Source organism: Meriones unguiculatus, chromosome 6, assembly GCF_030254825.1.
Source record: "Meriones unguiculatus strain TT.TT164.6M chromosome 6, Bangor_MerUng_6.1, whole genome shotgun sequence".
Classification (NCBI taxonomy): Eukaryota; Metazoa; Chordata; class Mammalia; order Rodentia; family Muridae; genus Meriones; species Meriones unguiculatus.
Window position 1 is genome coordinate 15,681,072 of NC_083354.1, and position 16,126 is coordinate 15,697,197.

The 16,126-nt window shown below is 45.3% G+C and overlaps 1 protein-coding gene across 1 annotated transcript; it reads right to left on the reverse strand.

Moving 5' to 3' along the window:
* Positions 1-1,023: 1,023 nt before the first annotated feature.
* On the reverse strand, positions 1,024-12,046 carry Rsl24d1 (ribosomal L24 domain containing 1). The gene is made up of 6 exons (XM_021637967.2): positions 11,893-12,046; positions 8,977-9,090; positions 6,875-6,947; positions 5,583-5,646; positions 3,197-3,282; positions 1,024-2,085 (listed from the first exon to the last, which is right to left on the reverse strand). The coding sequence occupies exons 1-6, from the start codon at positions 11,971-11,973 to the stop codon at positions 2,012-2,014; spliced, it is 492 nt and encodes a 163-aa protein (XP_021493642.1). The 5' UTR covers positions 11,974-12,046; the 3' UTR covers positions 1,024-2,011.
* Positions 12,047-16,126: the final 4,080 nt, after the last annotated feature.

Sequence of the window (16,126 nt, forward strand, 5' to 3'; positions counted from 1 at the left end):
AAAGGCACTTGCCACCGAGACTGATAATCTGAGTTGCCCCACTCCCTTAAATTGTCCTCTACCCTTCACAAATGTGTCACACTCATACACAGATTAAATAAGCATTAACAAAAACAGGTGTTAGGCGTGGTGGCCCACACCTTTAACTCCAGAACTCAGAAAGCAGGAGGAGGCAGATCTCTACAGCATGGTCTACACAGAAAGATCCATATTAGCTAAGGACACATAATGAGACCATGTCTCAAAAAAGCCAAGAAAAATATTAGCCACTGCATCAGGCCCGTGATGATGCATGTCTTTAATCCCAGCACTCTGGAAGGCAGAGACAGGAAGATTACTATGAGGGCAGCCTGGTCTACAAATCCAGTCCAGTCCCGGACAGCCAGGGCTACTAAGAGAAACCCTGTCTCAAAAAACAAACAAACAAAAAGATTAGCCATTACTTTGTAAGAATATAATCCTAAAGATTTATAATGTTTTCTAAATGTGGTCCTATCAAAGTCAATATATAAGCTTAGTATTTTTTTCCTTTTTTTTTTTTTTGGTTTGTGTGTAGCCCTGGATGTCCTAGAACTCACTCTATAGACCAAGACTGCCTCGAACTGATACTCCTGTTTCTAGCTCCCCAGTGCTGGGATTAAAGGTGAGTGCCACCACTGTCCAGCTGAGCTTAATATTCTTAACATAGTCATAATTTAACATTGTCACCAAGCCAGGCACAGTGGCCCACACTGTGGTTCCAGCACTTGGGAGGCAGAGGCAGGTGGATCTCCTGGATCTCTGCGAGTTCCAGGCCAGCCTGGTCTACAAAGTGTGTCCAGGACAACCAGAGCTACACAGAGAAACCCTGCCTCAGAAAAGCAAAGCAAAGCAATGCAAAACAAAACAAAAAACTACCAAGAAGTAAGACGAATGTATTTCCCTTTAATTAACTATACCTCCTACTTATGTGGGCAGAAGCTCTCTTCAAAGGAACAGACATGTAGTACTTTTGTTTAGAACCTTTAAATAAATACGTAGGCATTTACTTTAGAAAGGGTTTTATTTACATACAAATAAGAGGCAGCATTCTACCCATAAATTCTATTTTCCAAAAACAAGTGTTTCTTTTTGATTGGTTGGATTTTTAAAGAAAATTAAAAATGCTGGGTGTTATGATGGTACACTTCTTTAATCCCAGCACTCAGGAGGCAGAGGCAGAGGCAGGTGGATCTCTGGGAGTTCAAGGCAGCCTAGTCTACAAAGTGAATTTCAAAACAGTCAGAGTTACAGAGAGACCCTGTCTCAAACAAACAAACAAAGAAAACCACACAATACACTCTGAAAGGCAACCGGACTCTTCTGCTTCTAGACCACTGCTGGGCTGGAGGGAGAGAGGGGTCTGCTGGGATAGAAGTCAAGACTTGTACTGAACATTCTCCAAAGCAAAAATAAGGTGCCATTCAGACAAAGTTTATTCAAGCCTCCCACCCCCAACACCACAACTGCCAACTAGAAAGGCTGAAGCAGGTCACGCGGCCCAACATACTGCACCTGCATTACATGCAGCCATTATGCAACTCTACGAACCTACTAAACAGACTAGACCAAAACAAAAGAGACTGGGGTTGTCAAGGGAATAGTTCCTTGTGTGATCTCCACTCCAATAACCCAAACAAACAGACTATCCTAGTGCAAGGAAAATATTGCATCATTATCAATCCACACTAGCGAGATAATCGGTACAGAAATGTTGCCTGGTGTCATTATGAACCGCTCAACCATGTCATGCCCACAGTTCACATCTTAATCCACACACAAACTTTTGTGTTTGTGTGAGCACAGCACAGTGAAGCAGAACGCTGAGCTGAGACCTCACATCCACAAAGGGATGCTTTTCCAAGCTGCAGCTTAAGAGGGAAGGACGTGAACGACCTTTGTGTGAGGGACCTTATGTAACCAATCAATAACTTAGGAACCCACAGTCTCCACTGGTTTCCAGTGTGCATGGGGCTGGCTTCAGGCAGCACCATTAGGAAGCATCCTCCATGTCCACATCCTCCTGTAATTGCTGTACCATTTTCTCCTCCAGCTGCTTTCCTTTGCCTTTAAAAGATACAGAAGATGCAATGTAAATACAGTACTCATGTATAAGATTATCAAAAAGTAAACTCAAATTTAAATAGAAGGAAAATGTAAACCACAGGTTTTAAGCGTGACCCTGCAGAATTGATTCCAGCACTCTACAAAGCATCCTGGCAGCCCTACAGTAGTAGCCATTTCTAAGGATTTGGGAATATTAGCCAAATTCACCCAGATTTATGAATGCACAAGCATTCTAAACACTTCTCATTGCCAACTTCTGCAAACCCAACTAAACCATGAGAAACCACAGACAGATACACAGGCCCTACATCACACTGATAGTTTGAGTCCATAACCCAAAGTGAGGATGAGACCCTCAGACACATGGGTACATGGTCCTCCTGACCAGGAGAGGGAATTAAAGGTCTCAGGGTATCTGTTCCTTCTGGGCTCCGGGTCATTGCATCAGAAACAAATGCCCCAGAGTTTGGTCTACTTTGTTCTGATGGAATTAGGCACAAACAGGAATGGGGTAGTCCCTACACATAAACCCAATCAAGACCTAATTACAGATTGAGTCAAAATTTCCCTCTTTCTCTGAGTAATCTGCATTAAGAAAAAATAAATTATGTAAGAGACTGTATTTGCTGCTGGCTACGTAAAAGACTGGTGAAAACCTGTGCACATGAACAGCTGCCCAGGTAAGTGAGGCAAACAGCTTTCATTACAAAAAGTATTCCCGGAATGTGGAACCAGGATCACCTGGAGAGCCACTGAGGCCCTGGGCTTTGTGTTTATACTAAATTCCCCAGATTATTCCAATACAAGCCAAAGTTTGACAGTCAGTAACATGAAGTGTCTTTAATCAAAAGTATGAGGCAAACATCAGCTATGCAATTATTGCACAAATGATTTTGTTTAACTTAAAAAGGCATTTGTGAGAATGGAGGGAAGAAAGCCCATAAGCTACAGACTGCCCACAATGGACAGGCACTGAGTAAAAGGCACTTTTATAGACAGCCTGTATCGTCAAAGCCTAGAGACAATGTTTAAATGGAAGACACCTCCAAAAACTGAGCTGGGGCCCAATCACACCAACACCAAAACTCAGACTTCCTGTCTCTCTACTCACCTGCAAGAGGAGCCCGGATGAGATGGATGTTCTGCTTGACCTCTCTGACATCCTGAGCCTTCTGCAGCTCTTTGTTTTTCTTCAACCTGTGATGACATGCATCAAAGGCAAACATCAGTGGACGCCTGAGACTTGACTCCCACCACAGCGTCTGCACTCACTAATGACACTGGCTGCACAGGGCTAGGTGGGAATGCGAAGGGGTGGGCCTCCTTCTGCTTCTTCCTGTTCTCCCACCTCCCACTCAGCAACAACTGCTGCAGGTCACCAAGGAATCAACTGGCTCCCAAACCTTATGTTTGTCCACAAATTAACAAAAAGTCACCTGTTGAGCCCTTTCCAACATTCTCTTCCCTGATAATTATGTGTCAAACTATGTTCAAGTTCCTAATTAGCAGGCTTTGTATCCTAGCAACCTGTTCTCTGCACCCACTGTGCCTAGCATGGTGCAAGTGAGGCTCAATGCAAACCTGCTGACAGAACAAGGGTCTGACTGAGGACTTGGCAGACTGTCAGAGCCCTTTTCCACGGCACAGACATAAAGCTCTATCTCACAAGGCAGTCTCCCAGGTGCCCGTTTGTGCGTCCTGCCACTTCACAGAGCACAATCTCCGGGCTATGTTAGCTTTGTTAGTCAGTCAGCAATTGCAGGAGCACAAAAAACAACACTCCCCAGAAACCCTCACCGAGCTGTCCCCACACACCCACGCCCACCTTCTGAAATGCCAGCAAGCTGCCACAGCGTGCTCCTATACTAAGACTCTGCTGTGACTAGAGGTAAGGCTAATCTTTACCACTGGCATGGCTCAGTGGGGAGAAGCACTTGCTGCCAAGCCCAGTCACCAGAGTTCAATCCCTTGGATCCACACAGAACCAGCTCCTGCAAGATGTCCTCTGAGCTCCACCTACATGCCATGGCATGTTTACACACTTACTTACATACATACACACAAATTTAAAAAAATTTGGCTGGGTGTGGGGACAAAGTTTTTAATCCCAGCACACAGAGAGTAGAGGCAGATGAGTTCCAGGTCAGAGAGAGCTATGAAGTAAGAACCTGTCTCAAAAGACAAAAAAATAAACAACCAAAAAAAGAAAAAAAAAAAATGGAAGCTGGAGAGACGGCTCAGTGGTTAAGATCACTGGCTGCCCTTGCAGAGGACCTGGGTTCACTCCCAGAGCTCCACATGATGGCTCACAGCCATCACCTGTGCAGGCAGTACACACATGGTGCACATACATACATTCAGGCAAAAACACTTTTAAACAAAATAAAAATAAACTTTTTTTTTTTTTTAAATAACTAATCCACAGGGCCTGAAGAGATGCTCAGCGGTTGAGATGGCTACTCTTCCACTGGTCCTGAGGCCAATCCCCACCAATGAGGTGATGGCTCATACCAAATGTAATGGGAACTAATTCCCTCTTCACAGATCACTCATGCACATATAAGTAAGTATTTTTAAAAGCTAACTAACAGATAGAAGTGAATCTCCCTGCTCTGAAGAGAGAGCTCATCCCTGGCCAGGACAGGGAAAGCATGTCAACTCTGAAGCTCTTGCTACCCATGAGACAACAAAGACTTAAAAGAACGGTCAAATGTGGGCCACACAAACATCAAAATAAACGCGGTGATATGAACACAGCCCATCAAACCACAGGAGTCCATGAAAACAGGTGCAGTATGATTACATGAATAAAGGAGAGACTCCAAAAGTGGAGAAAAGGGAAAGCTGTTTCATACATGAGAAAGTTCATAATGACGGAGGCCAGACTCTCTTATGGAGGCTAAAAACAAGAACAAGTCTGAGTAACAAGCTCTTCCAGAATCTTCCTCATTATCAACTACCAGGAAAAACTCTAACTTTGTCCCGGAGAAACCCACAGACACCACTGTAACCAAGGAGTCAGAGTTAACAGTGACAGGATACATGAGCAAGGACACTGTGATGACCGTGGCATTCCTTCCAAGGACATCTAACCTAAATCTAACCATGAGGAAAAGCAGACAAACCTAAATGAAGAAACACTATATACAACAACCTGACTGGCATGTACTATTCGAAAATGCCTGCGCCTGTAAGACAGAGCAAGACAGGACTGCCCGTGTGAAAGGAGCCTGAAGAGCTCCGACCTGATGACTACGCAGGAGCAGAGGCAGGCTCTGCCGCTCACACAACAGTCCTGCATCCACGTCCACTTCCTGATGTGACCGTGTTTAAGTAGAGAGGTGCTTACACTGGACAGATAACCTGAGGCACACAGGCAGGAAGGGCGCCTCTCCTCAGCTCTTTTTTTAAGTATGAAATTATGCCAAAATAAAAGGGTTTTAAAAATACCAATGCCTTTAGAAATCTCGTAATTATTCCTCCACAAATACACATACCTGTTCATTATAAACTTAGCCTGGCGTTTCTGCTTGATCTCTTCAACTCTCTTCATTGCATCAACTATAAGAAAAATCACAAGTCAGTCAGCAAATTTACATACATTCAAGGAGTATGACTGTTACAAGGACTTCAAATATTTCTGCATGACTTAAGCTTAAAGGAAAAGGTTCACTACACAACAATCACTATTGACAGAGCTATAAAGGTATGAGATGCTAGCTGTACTCAGGTTTATTAACTACATAAAACAGTTCAGGGGACGACAGATTTCCATATCATCTACAGGGAATACTTTCTTTTTTGTTGTTGTTGTTTTTTTTTCTTTGTTTGTTTTGTTTTTCAAGACAGGGTTTCTCTGTGTATCTCTGTCTTGGAACTCACACCTGCCTCTGCCTCCCAGAGCGCTGGGATCACAGGTGTGCGCCACCATGCCTGGCTAGTACAGCTTCGTACAGCATTTCTAGATGTGGGAATGAGCCTGTAATACCTGAACCAACCAGCAACTAATGGAGGAGGGCAGGGACTGTGTATGATCGCCTGTATATGATCTACAAGCGTAAGGTTGCATAAAAGCAGCCAGGGGAAGGAGCAAGGGCAGAGCAGGGGACCTGGCACACACAAAAATACTGCAACCTCAAAGAGTTCACGGCAGACACCTATAATACCAGCACTCAGAAACCAAGGCTGAGTTCAAGGCCAGCCAGGGCTTCACAGCAAGATCCTATTAAGAGGGAAAAGATGGAACCTTTTCCTCCCCTCAATTAAAGTCCCTACCTACTTCAGGGGAGGAAAAGAAAACAAGTGCTGAACACTACTGCTTTCAACTTAAGACCTGTAACTTACCCAAACAAGCATGTAAATGAACCCTTAAAATCTGTGCTGCTCGCCTCAAGCGTGGCACCTTCTCACCTTACTGTGGAAGGCATACAGTAAACACCTAACCCTGGAGCAGCAGGTCTAGAATATGAGGTCTGTGTATTTCCTAACCAGGTCTCGCTTCACATCCCCCTTATATATTCTTTCAAAACTTGTGGGTTTTATTTTGGGTGGGCACTTCAAGTTTAATAATTGTTTAGCCAATTTCTGATGTATCCAAATTCAGGCAAGTTCTAAAAGGTATCTGGGAACAATTTACAATTAAAGACAGAAACACCAACAAGACCATTAACATGAGATGAAAAAGAGCCAAGCAATGAAGTAAGTTTAGTATTTACACAACAAGGCAGCATTTAAAGTTACAGAACAGCCACAATAGTCTCCCCTGAACAGCTGCCACCCTGGGACTTACTGGTTTTGTTCCATAGCTCTCGCTGGTATTTCACAGGTTCATTTCTACGTTTTTCAAATTCAAATGAGTTGTCCTGTAAGATGGAACAGAGGGTTGGTAAGAAAGCTGGTAAGCAAGCATTGTTTAAAATAGTCTCCTTTGCACAAAAATCCTACACAGGCGCATATTAAGACACCCTCCTTCTAATCCTGGAGAATACTAACTTTCAACTAGCTAAAACAGGTCTCTTCTCAGGGGGATTCTCGGAGGGAAAGGAACATCACTTCCTCCCTCAGAAGCTATGGAACAACTGTGAGGATTATAAACAAGCCGAAAGGGCTTCCCCAATTTCCAAGCGCCTGATGAGAATCACATCCAGAAACATCCATTGTATGAACCATTTTTCATAGCTCAAATCAAATAACAAGTGTTGTGGCAATAAAAATGTTTTTGTTTTGGTCACAGGTGTGGGATGTGGGGCTGATTCAGATGGCCCACAGCAGTAGACTATTTGCCTCATGCAGGCTCTGAGAGGGGCTTTGTGCCAGCTGCAGACAGTTTAAATCTGAGGACTCCGGAGAGAGAATTAATGCCAGAGCTCAGAGAGTGTGGAGCTCTGAGAAAGAACAAGGCTGCTCCTGCTTCCCCCTTGCTACTCCTGGTTGCAGTTGTGAGACAAGAATTTGGAGATCTAGGGGGCTGGAGAGATGGCTCAGCGGTTAAAAGCACTGTCTGCTCTTCCATAATGGTCCTGGGTTCAATTCCCAGCAACCACATGGTGACTCACAACCATCTATAATGATATCTGGTGCCATCTTCTGATATGTAGGCACAACACATGTAGGCAGAGTACTGTATTAATAATAAATACTGTATTAATAATTTTTTAAATTTTTTTGGAGATCTCATAAGAAGATTAGATTAACAGGAACTGGCTAAGAGAGCTGTGCCTCCTCTCCCACTAACCCTTTTTCTCCCCTTAGGGTATTAGTAGGGACTGGGATAGAGCAGGGAGAAAAAGGTAAAAGAAATGTAAATAAGAATGCTTTAAAAAGTGCACCAACAGCCAAGAATTCATATTGTTTCCATCGAAGAGTCTGTTACAGTGAAAAGGTGCAGATATAAGCTTTGTGGCCAGGGGTCCTCCAAATGGGGGAACTAAGATAGATAATAGCATTAATCTGAAGACATGCAAAAAAATTTTGAAAAGGCTGTAGGTATGCCTTGGCTTTCAAGTGTAGCTAGTAGAAGCATACAGAGTATCAACTCTGCACTATTTCATTTACAAACATGAGATTCTCTTCAGCTCACAACGGGCTCAGCAGTAAGGCAGCTGAGGGCTGGGGTTGAGGGGGAGCCAGACTGGCACCCCCTCTCAGGCATTCGTGGTGGTATCGGGCTGCTTCACCTACACTGAAGATTATTTTTTAGAGAGTAACCAGGATTTGGCCTCAAATCCTGCAGCTGTGTTCACTAGATAGATAGCTCTGCAACTGGGACCCAGGGAAGATAGTACCTGTAAGCAACAGGAAGGAGGGAGAGGTCACAGGCTTAGGGAGAAGGGACAGCCACAGAGGCGCACAACAACTGAAAACATCTCCGTCCAGCAGAGGACAGCTACAGCTTCTGTCTTCTCCCTCTTCAGGGACGAAATGTGGACAAGTTTCAGGAGATCCTGGTATCAACTCTCTCAAGGCACCCCTTGGCTTCCCCCTAATACCAACACTCCTAGCTTCTGTTCGCTGACAGACTCCTACTGAGGACACACAGACAGCAGTCCGTGTCTGCTGCGAACCTCATCTGGGCCTCAGTGTTACACAGGAGCACATTAGCTCATCTCCCAGCCTCCTCCCAATCCTTAAAGAGCACCTTCCTACTTTACCCAACTCATTAAAATGATTTTTCTTTTTCTTTGCAAAAGCCAAAAACAAGTTTTATGGATCACTTAAAAAAAAAAAATCATTCTACAAACTGGGTGGATGATTTTTCCCTTTTCAGAAGTCTACAGAACAATGGATTTTAGGATCACATGAGAAAGAAACTTTACACAGCCAAATATAGAAGCCCTGACAACCACGTGACAGGACCCCATCTCAGACTGGATGACCAGCATCTGTACTCACCACCGTGAGCTCTTTGCCAGCTGCTTTCCGGAAGGCTTTAGTCCATCTGACCTTGCGTGGGTTACGCTTCTTCTTGAAGTTCTTATGACACTTGGATTTGCAGAATCGGAACACCTACAAGACACTGAATTAAAATATTTCCATCACAGGATACACCTGCTAGCCAAACAACAACAACCACAACCACCTACTGTAAAGCCTGAGAAATGGCAATGGCTCTCTTGCAGGACTCCTACTAACACCCGGAATCACATTCGACATCAGAACAGAGCGAAAGTCAAGTGTCTGGTGGGTCTCTTACACCATCCCTAACACCACTAAGACTTGAAAACATAAACAATTACTAATTACTTTAGACATTAAGTGAAGGAATATTTCTTTTTATGGGGTGTTTTCTGCTTTTTTTTTTTTCAGACAGGGTTTCTCTGTGTAGCACTGGCTGTCCTGGACTCGCTTTGTAGACCAGGCTGGCCTTGAATTTACAGCGATCTGACTGCCTCTGCCTCCCTGAGTGCTGGGATTACAGGTATGCACCACCACAAGAAGGACTATTTCTAAGAAAAGGTCCTTAAATCCCTTTTCGATTTTTTTAATTCTCAAAATCACTTTCCTATATCCTCAGTGAGGCTGAGTTTTGAGCCACACTGAACTCCCATTTGCGTCCTTCTGTCATTCTGGCTGAAAACACAAAATATTTTCAAAAATAAAACTGCTAATAGGCCATTCTTCTCTTTTTCAGTGTCTATTTATTTTATTATTAACTATGATTTACAGTTAACTGCTTTTTTTGTTGTTCTGAAACAAAGTCTTACTGTTTAGTCCAGGCTGGCCTGCAACTGGAATCCTCCTGCCTCAGCCTTCTACCTCCTCGGATTACAGACATTCGACATGCTGTGTGCTGCATGTGTTTTTAAAGATCATACTCACAGATCTGAGTCAGTCTTTACTATTTTAATTCCCCAAAGAAGCAGCAACTTTTAACAGACTAACACTTTAATATATTCTTGAAATAGATGGTGAGCCTCTTTTAAGTCTACGCTGGATTATTTTGTTACCTATAATGCCTTTAAAAATAATGCAATCTTGGGCTAGAGAGATGGCTCAGATGTTAAGAGCACTGTTCACCCAGAGATCCTGAGCTCAATTCCCAGCAACCACGTGGTGGCTCATAACCATCTGTAATAAGATCTGGTGCCCTCTTCTGGTGCGCAAGTGTACACGTATCCAGAACATTGTATACATGGTAAATAAATAAAAATCTTAAAAAAAAAACATAAAGAAAAAAATAATGCAATCTGTGTGTGTCGCTGGAAGAAACATAAAAAGTAAGCCTTTGAGGTTAATAGGCACTAGCAAAGAAAACTAAGTAACATTGACTAAAATGTGTGACCCAGTCACAGGAGTTGAAAAGAACAGTACAAACCTACACTAAGAAAACCTGTGCAAGCCAGGCGTGGTGGCGCACACCGTCGATCCCAGCGCTCGGAAGGCAGAGGCAGTCTGGATCTCAATGAGCTGAAAACCAGCTTGGTCTATATACTGAGTTCCAGACCAGCCAGAAAATCCTAGTGAGAGACCCTGTCTGAAGGGGGGAGGGGGGGAATTATGTAACCATCACACTGAAGAGGAGACAGGAGTCACCAGAAATGTGAGGAAATTCAACCAGCTAACAGGGAGACCTACCGGAGTGACGAGCTAGGCGTCGGCGACAGAGAGTAATTCGAACCTAGTACTCTCTGCCTGAGAAGGCCAGTCTCGTGTGATGGCGTACTTTGCAAACAAGACTGAGGTCAGACCAGAACAAGATAAAGCTACCCACAATAGCGTACTAACAATGAAACAAGTATGAGAAATAAGTCCAAAATGATAGACGGGGCAGGTGGTGGGCAGAGCTGCAGGAGGCAACATTCAGTCTCACATTTCCCTTTTGATCTCGTCCTGTCCCCGGGGATCACAAGATTCCAGGGGGGTTTATATGCAGTTAACAGTATCTCGGTGGGGGATGGGAGCCTTCATTTAGTATAGCCTAATAAGGTGCTATGCTCCTGTAAATAACTCCTCACCCATGCCCGCGTAAGTTACCTTGATGACAACAACAACAACAACCACAACAAAAAGGCATGAGACAGAAAGGGGGAGAGAGAGAAAGGGCCCTTTCTCCCGGAAGATCGGGGAGAGGGTGAGAGTAAGCGGCTCAAATTTTATTATGTACGTGAAATTCTGAGAATTAGAGGAATGGGATTCATTCTCAAATAAGAGGACAGTGGATGTGCTACACAGCAATACCTGTCACAACTTCACCTGCTCCTTCGGAGACCCAACTTTTCCGTTCTGCGCCTTCTACTCAAATTATGCATCCTCCTACGCAGGATGCTCTCTTACCTCACATGCAAAAATGAAAACACAGAACTAAGACAAGGGGGGAGGGCCGGAGTAGCCAGGAGGGGTGCTCCGAGGCTTCTTGAACCCGAGAACTAGAGAGGTCACGCTTTAAGAACTGCGAACCTGTCCTTCCCGAGTTTGGACCGTCCCTTGGTGACTGACTGAAGGAGGCTTTCCCGAAGGTCTGAAGTGGGATAGTGAAGGCGGCGGAGGAAGCCAGTTCCCCAAAGACCCTCCACGCTAAGCCTGCCTCGCTCACCTGCAGCAACACTGCCCAGGCACCCTCTCCATCAACCTCGACAGACACTCCCACCTCCTACCGGTCCCCGTGCCCGGAAGCCAGCGGGAAGCCTGCTTAAGCGCTCGACCGACATCCTGACCCTGCGGCAGCCCAAGCGGCCTGGGGATGGGACCTGCGTCCGACCGCAGCGAGGAGACCTCGGCGGCAGGGATGCCAGGCCGGGACTCCAGCCCAGGGCACCCTCGGCGCTCAGCACCCGGCGGGAGCGCGCAGGCAGGCCACGGCCGCCTCACCTTGCAGTCGTTGCGGACGAACATCATACCGTGGCCGGGGTAGATCGGCCCGGAACAGAAATAACATTTCTCGATCCTCATGTTGACCCCGCGTGAGAGCCACCTTCCAGACGCCGAGCTTGAGAGGAAGCGCTACGTCACTTCCTGGCCGCCGGAAGCAATTCTCTGACCCGACCCGGAAATGGTATACGGAATTCGACACGCGCGTAAAGGCACCGCCCGCCCGCTGTGTGCGCCCAGAGTCCCGCGGGAGCACGGGTGCAATCGCGGAGCATGTAGGCTGCACCTGTGTTTGTTGGGTTTGTTTTGTTTTTGACTCGTTTTTGACTCTGCTGTCCTGGGTCAACATAATGTGTTTTACTTGCTCAGTATGTGCACGACGTGCGCGTGCAAAAGTTTTAGAACTGGAATTATAGATGGTTGTGAGTCTCCCTGTGGCTCCTGGAAATCGAACCCAAGTCTTTTGGAGAAGCAGCCAGTGCTGTCAGCCGCTCAGTCTTCTCTCCAGTACCTCAGTCTGTTTTTGTGAGGTAGCCATCTCAACATGTAGCCCAGGGTTGCCTGGAAACCAGAATCCCACCTCTGTAGTAGTATAGAGGTGTGCCACCGTGTTTACGTGTTGGTCACCTATTGGAATATTTAAAAGATGTTCAGCATAGTGTTGCTGGGAGGTGGTGGCGCTAGTCTCAGCACTTGGGAGGCCTAGTCGTGTCTACTGTGAGTTCCAGGACAGCCAAGGCTACGTAGGGAAACACTGTCTCAAAAAACAAGCGGGGCGTGCTGGCACACTGGGAGGCAGAGGTTGGCAGATTGCTGTTAAGTTCCAGGCCAGCCTGGTCTACAAAGAGTCCAGGACACAAGGCTACACAGAGAAACCCTGTCTAAAAAAAAAAAAATTCAAGGTACTGGAGAGATGGCTCAGTGGTTAAGACCTCTTCCAGAGGTCCCGAGTTCAATTCCCAGCAACCAGAGTGGCTCACAACCACTTATAATGACACTAGATGCCCCCCCCTTTCTGGCATGCAAGCATATATGCAAACAGAGCACTTATTTGTAAACAATTACATTAAAAAAAAAAAAAAAACTACTGTTAAATTTCTAACTCAGGGTGGTGATGCGTGTCCTTAACAATTGCCCTCAAATGCAAAGCCTGGCTAGGGGAACCTCTATTGGCTCTCTCTACACCAGCCTGGTTTACTTAGCAAGTTTCAGGTCAACCGGAGGTACTTATTGAGTGAGGCCCAGTCAAAGAACTTTGTGGCTACCAGAACAATTAAAATGACGTATGACCTGTATTGTGTAACTCACATTGCCAGACAAAGCTATTCTACAGGCTTGCCTGCCCTTCCGTCCTGCTGGCCTGTGCCATCATCCACTTTTCCTGTGTGCTAGGATCAAACCCAAGGAAGGCCTTGAGCATCCTAGGCAAGTACTCTACCACTGGCTGCATCCTCAAACCCTAAAGCCAGTCTTCTCTTCCTGAATTGACCTCACTGAATAGAATACCAAAATACTGGTGCCTTGGGCCTCAGTTCACAAACAGGCTATGCAACTAAAGAATTGGGGGTGGAGGGGTGCATTCCTTTAATCCCAGCACTTGAGAGGCAAAGGCAGGTGGATCTCTACAAGTTCCAGGCCAGCCTTGTGGGGCAGGGTCGGGGATAGATTGTCTTCCTAATTAGGTGTGGTTTGTCAGAGGAAGTGTCCTGCTGGGTGGAACCTTGAGGTTTCAAAAACTCACACAGTCTTCCCAGTTAGCTCACTGACTTGGGCTAGTGGATCAGATGTAAACTTTCAGCTACTGCTCTAGTGACTCCCCTGTCCACTGTATTCTCCCTGCCATGGCAAGTCACGGACTCACCTTCTGAAACCGTGAGCCTGAATTGAACACTGTTCTGGAAGATGCCTTGGTTATGGTGTTTTCTCAGGACAGAAAAAAAATAAGACGCTTCCCAGCTCTAGCTGCGCCCTTTAGTTTGTGCACAGGTTTTTTGTTTTACATTTGTATGTAATGAACAGGTAGCCATGCTTATAGTCCTAGATCCTTGGATATCGGATACAGGAGGATTGCTTGTGTCCAGAAGTTTCTATTGCTGTGATAAAACACCATGATCAAAAGGGTCTCAGAGAACAAGGGGGTTATTTCAGCTTACAGCAGGAAGTCAGGGCATGAAGGAGTACAGCTTACTGGCTTTCTCAGCCTCCTTTCTCAGAGCATCCAGGACCAGCAGCCCGGTGGTAGTACCACCCACAGTAAGCTGGGCCCTTCCCCATCTATCAAGACATTGTACCACAGGCTTGTCCACAGGCCTGTTTGGTGGGGGTGTTTTCTCAGGGGAGGCTGCCACTTCCTGTAACTGAGGTTACAGTTATGACTACAACTAGTGTCAAGTTGACATGAAAATCAGCCAGCACAGACATCTTCAGAGACACAGCAAGATTCTATTGACAGTGAGAAGGTAGGTTGTGGGAGGGGTGGATATTACTATAAAGGAGGAAAAAAAAAAAAAAAAAAGCAAAGAGAGGGAAGGGATATCTTAATTTTAGAGTCATTTAAAATTAATGTGTCTGAGGTTGGAGAGATGGTTCTGTGCTTAAGTGCAGCTGTTCTTGTGGAGAACCCAGATTTGGTTCCTAGAAGCACACAGCAACCAACAACCACCTGTAACTCCAGTTTCAAGGGATAAGCAGGTGTCTTCTGGCTGCCAGAGGCACTGCATGCCCCTAGTACAAATACATACATACAGGCAAAACACTGAAACTCACAGAATTAAAAAGTCTTGGGGCTGGAGAGATCTCAGCACGTAAAAGCACATAACTCAGTGGCCCACAGCTGTTTAATTCCAGCTGTAAAAGACTGGACTCTCTAGCCTCTACAGGCTAGAGACACACACTCACATATAAAATATTGAGCTGGTGCCATGATGCACACCTGTCATCCCAGCACTCGGGAGGCAGAAGCATGGATCTCCTAGTTCAAGGCCAACCTTGTCTACTGAGAGTTCCAGGACAGCCGAGGCTACAAAAGGTTTTGAAATAAATAAATACTAAAATATTTAAATAATGTACATGCATACAGTTTCAGGAATACACCTCTCAGCAACGCCTTTCTTTTGGAAGCCATTCAAAGATATGCCTGTTCCTCAAGTTCACATAATTTATCTGGGCACGTTTGCATGTGAATGTGCATGTGTGGGAGCTAGCTTCCTCCTCCTACCCTGTGGGTTCCAGAGATTGAACTCAAGCCTTCAGCCTTGGTAGCAGGCGCCTTCACCTGCAGAGTCATCTCTCTGGCCCCTCAACCAATTTTCTATGCATTTTAAGAAGCTGGTTCATCTATAAAAATAGAGAGTAGATGTACCCTCTCAGACACTACACATTTTACAAAGCCGGGTAGTCAAAACAAGGGAGAGATTGAAAACAACTATATACATCAAACAAATTTGCAACCTTAAATCTATGTAAGTGAAGGGGAGATGATAAATCTTTCCATATTAATCGTTTTTAGGACAGTTCTGTATCCTAATGTTAATGCACTCATTCATTCTTCAACACTACAACATGGACACAGATTTGTGAGCACGAAGTAACTGCTGTGGTTAGGTATCTGGAAACAAACCAATGCTCAGGAAGGGAAGAGTTGAAGTATCTCTTCAGGGAACAAGGCTGTCCCTAAAGCACCAACAGAATTTGTAATTTCCGATGAAGAAATAAGGAACACCACCAATCTTGACATGTTAGAAAGCTTCAAAGGAGGCTGCTGAGCTCTACTGTGCATCAAGACGAATGTCATAAACCCAGCACCCTGCACAGGCCAGACTGGTGTTCTGTCATCACTGTGGTACATCTTCAGCCTGTGATTTCTTTAGAAAAAAAAATTCTAAGTTTTGAAGCATGTATGTGTGTGGATCTGTACACGTGCTTGCAATGCCTCCAGAGTCCAGAAGATGGCGTTGGTTTTTCTGGAGCTGGAGTTAGGCAATTTTGAGTCACCCAATCTGGGTGGCTGGGAAGTGAATGCTGCAGTCACTGTATGTGCTGAGCCACCTCTCCAACTCCTGCAGCAAGTTTAAAAATCAACACCTTTCAAGCCAGGTGCTGATGGTGCTCGCCTTTAATCCCAGGGCGAGGGAGGCAGAGGCAGGTGGATCTCTGTGAGTTCAAGGCATGGCTGCTCAGACAAACCCTGTCTCTTTACATATATAAATTTACATGTAAAGGACACATTTAAAGT

Coding starts and splice junctions, on each gene's coding strand:
- Rsl24d1 (XM_021637967.2), bottom strand. CDS start 11,973: ATGAGGATCGAGAAATGTTATTTCTGTTCCGGGCCGATCTACCCCGGC. Junction 5,647..6,874: donor AGAGCTATGGAACAAAACCA/GTAAGTCCCAGG, acceptor TTTTTCTTATAG/TTGATGCAATGAAGAGAGTT. Junction 3,283..5,582: donor GCTAAGTTTATAATGAACAG/GTATGTGTATTT, acceptor ATGTCATCACAG/GTTGAAGAAAAACAAAGAGC.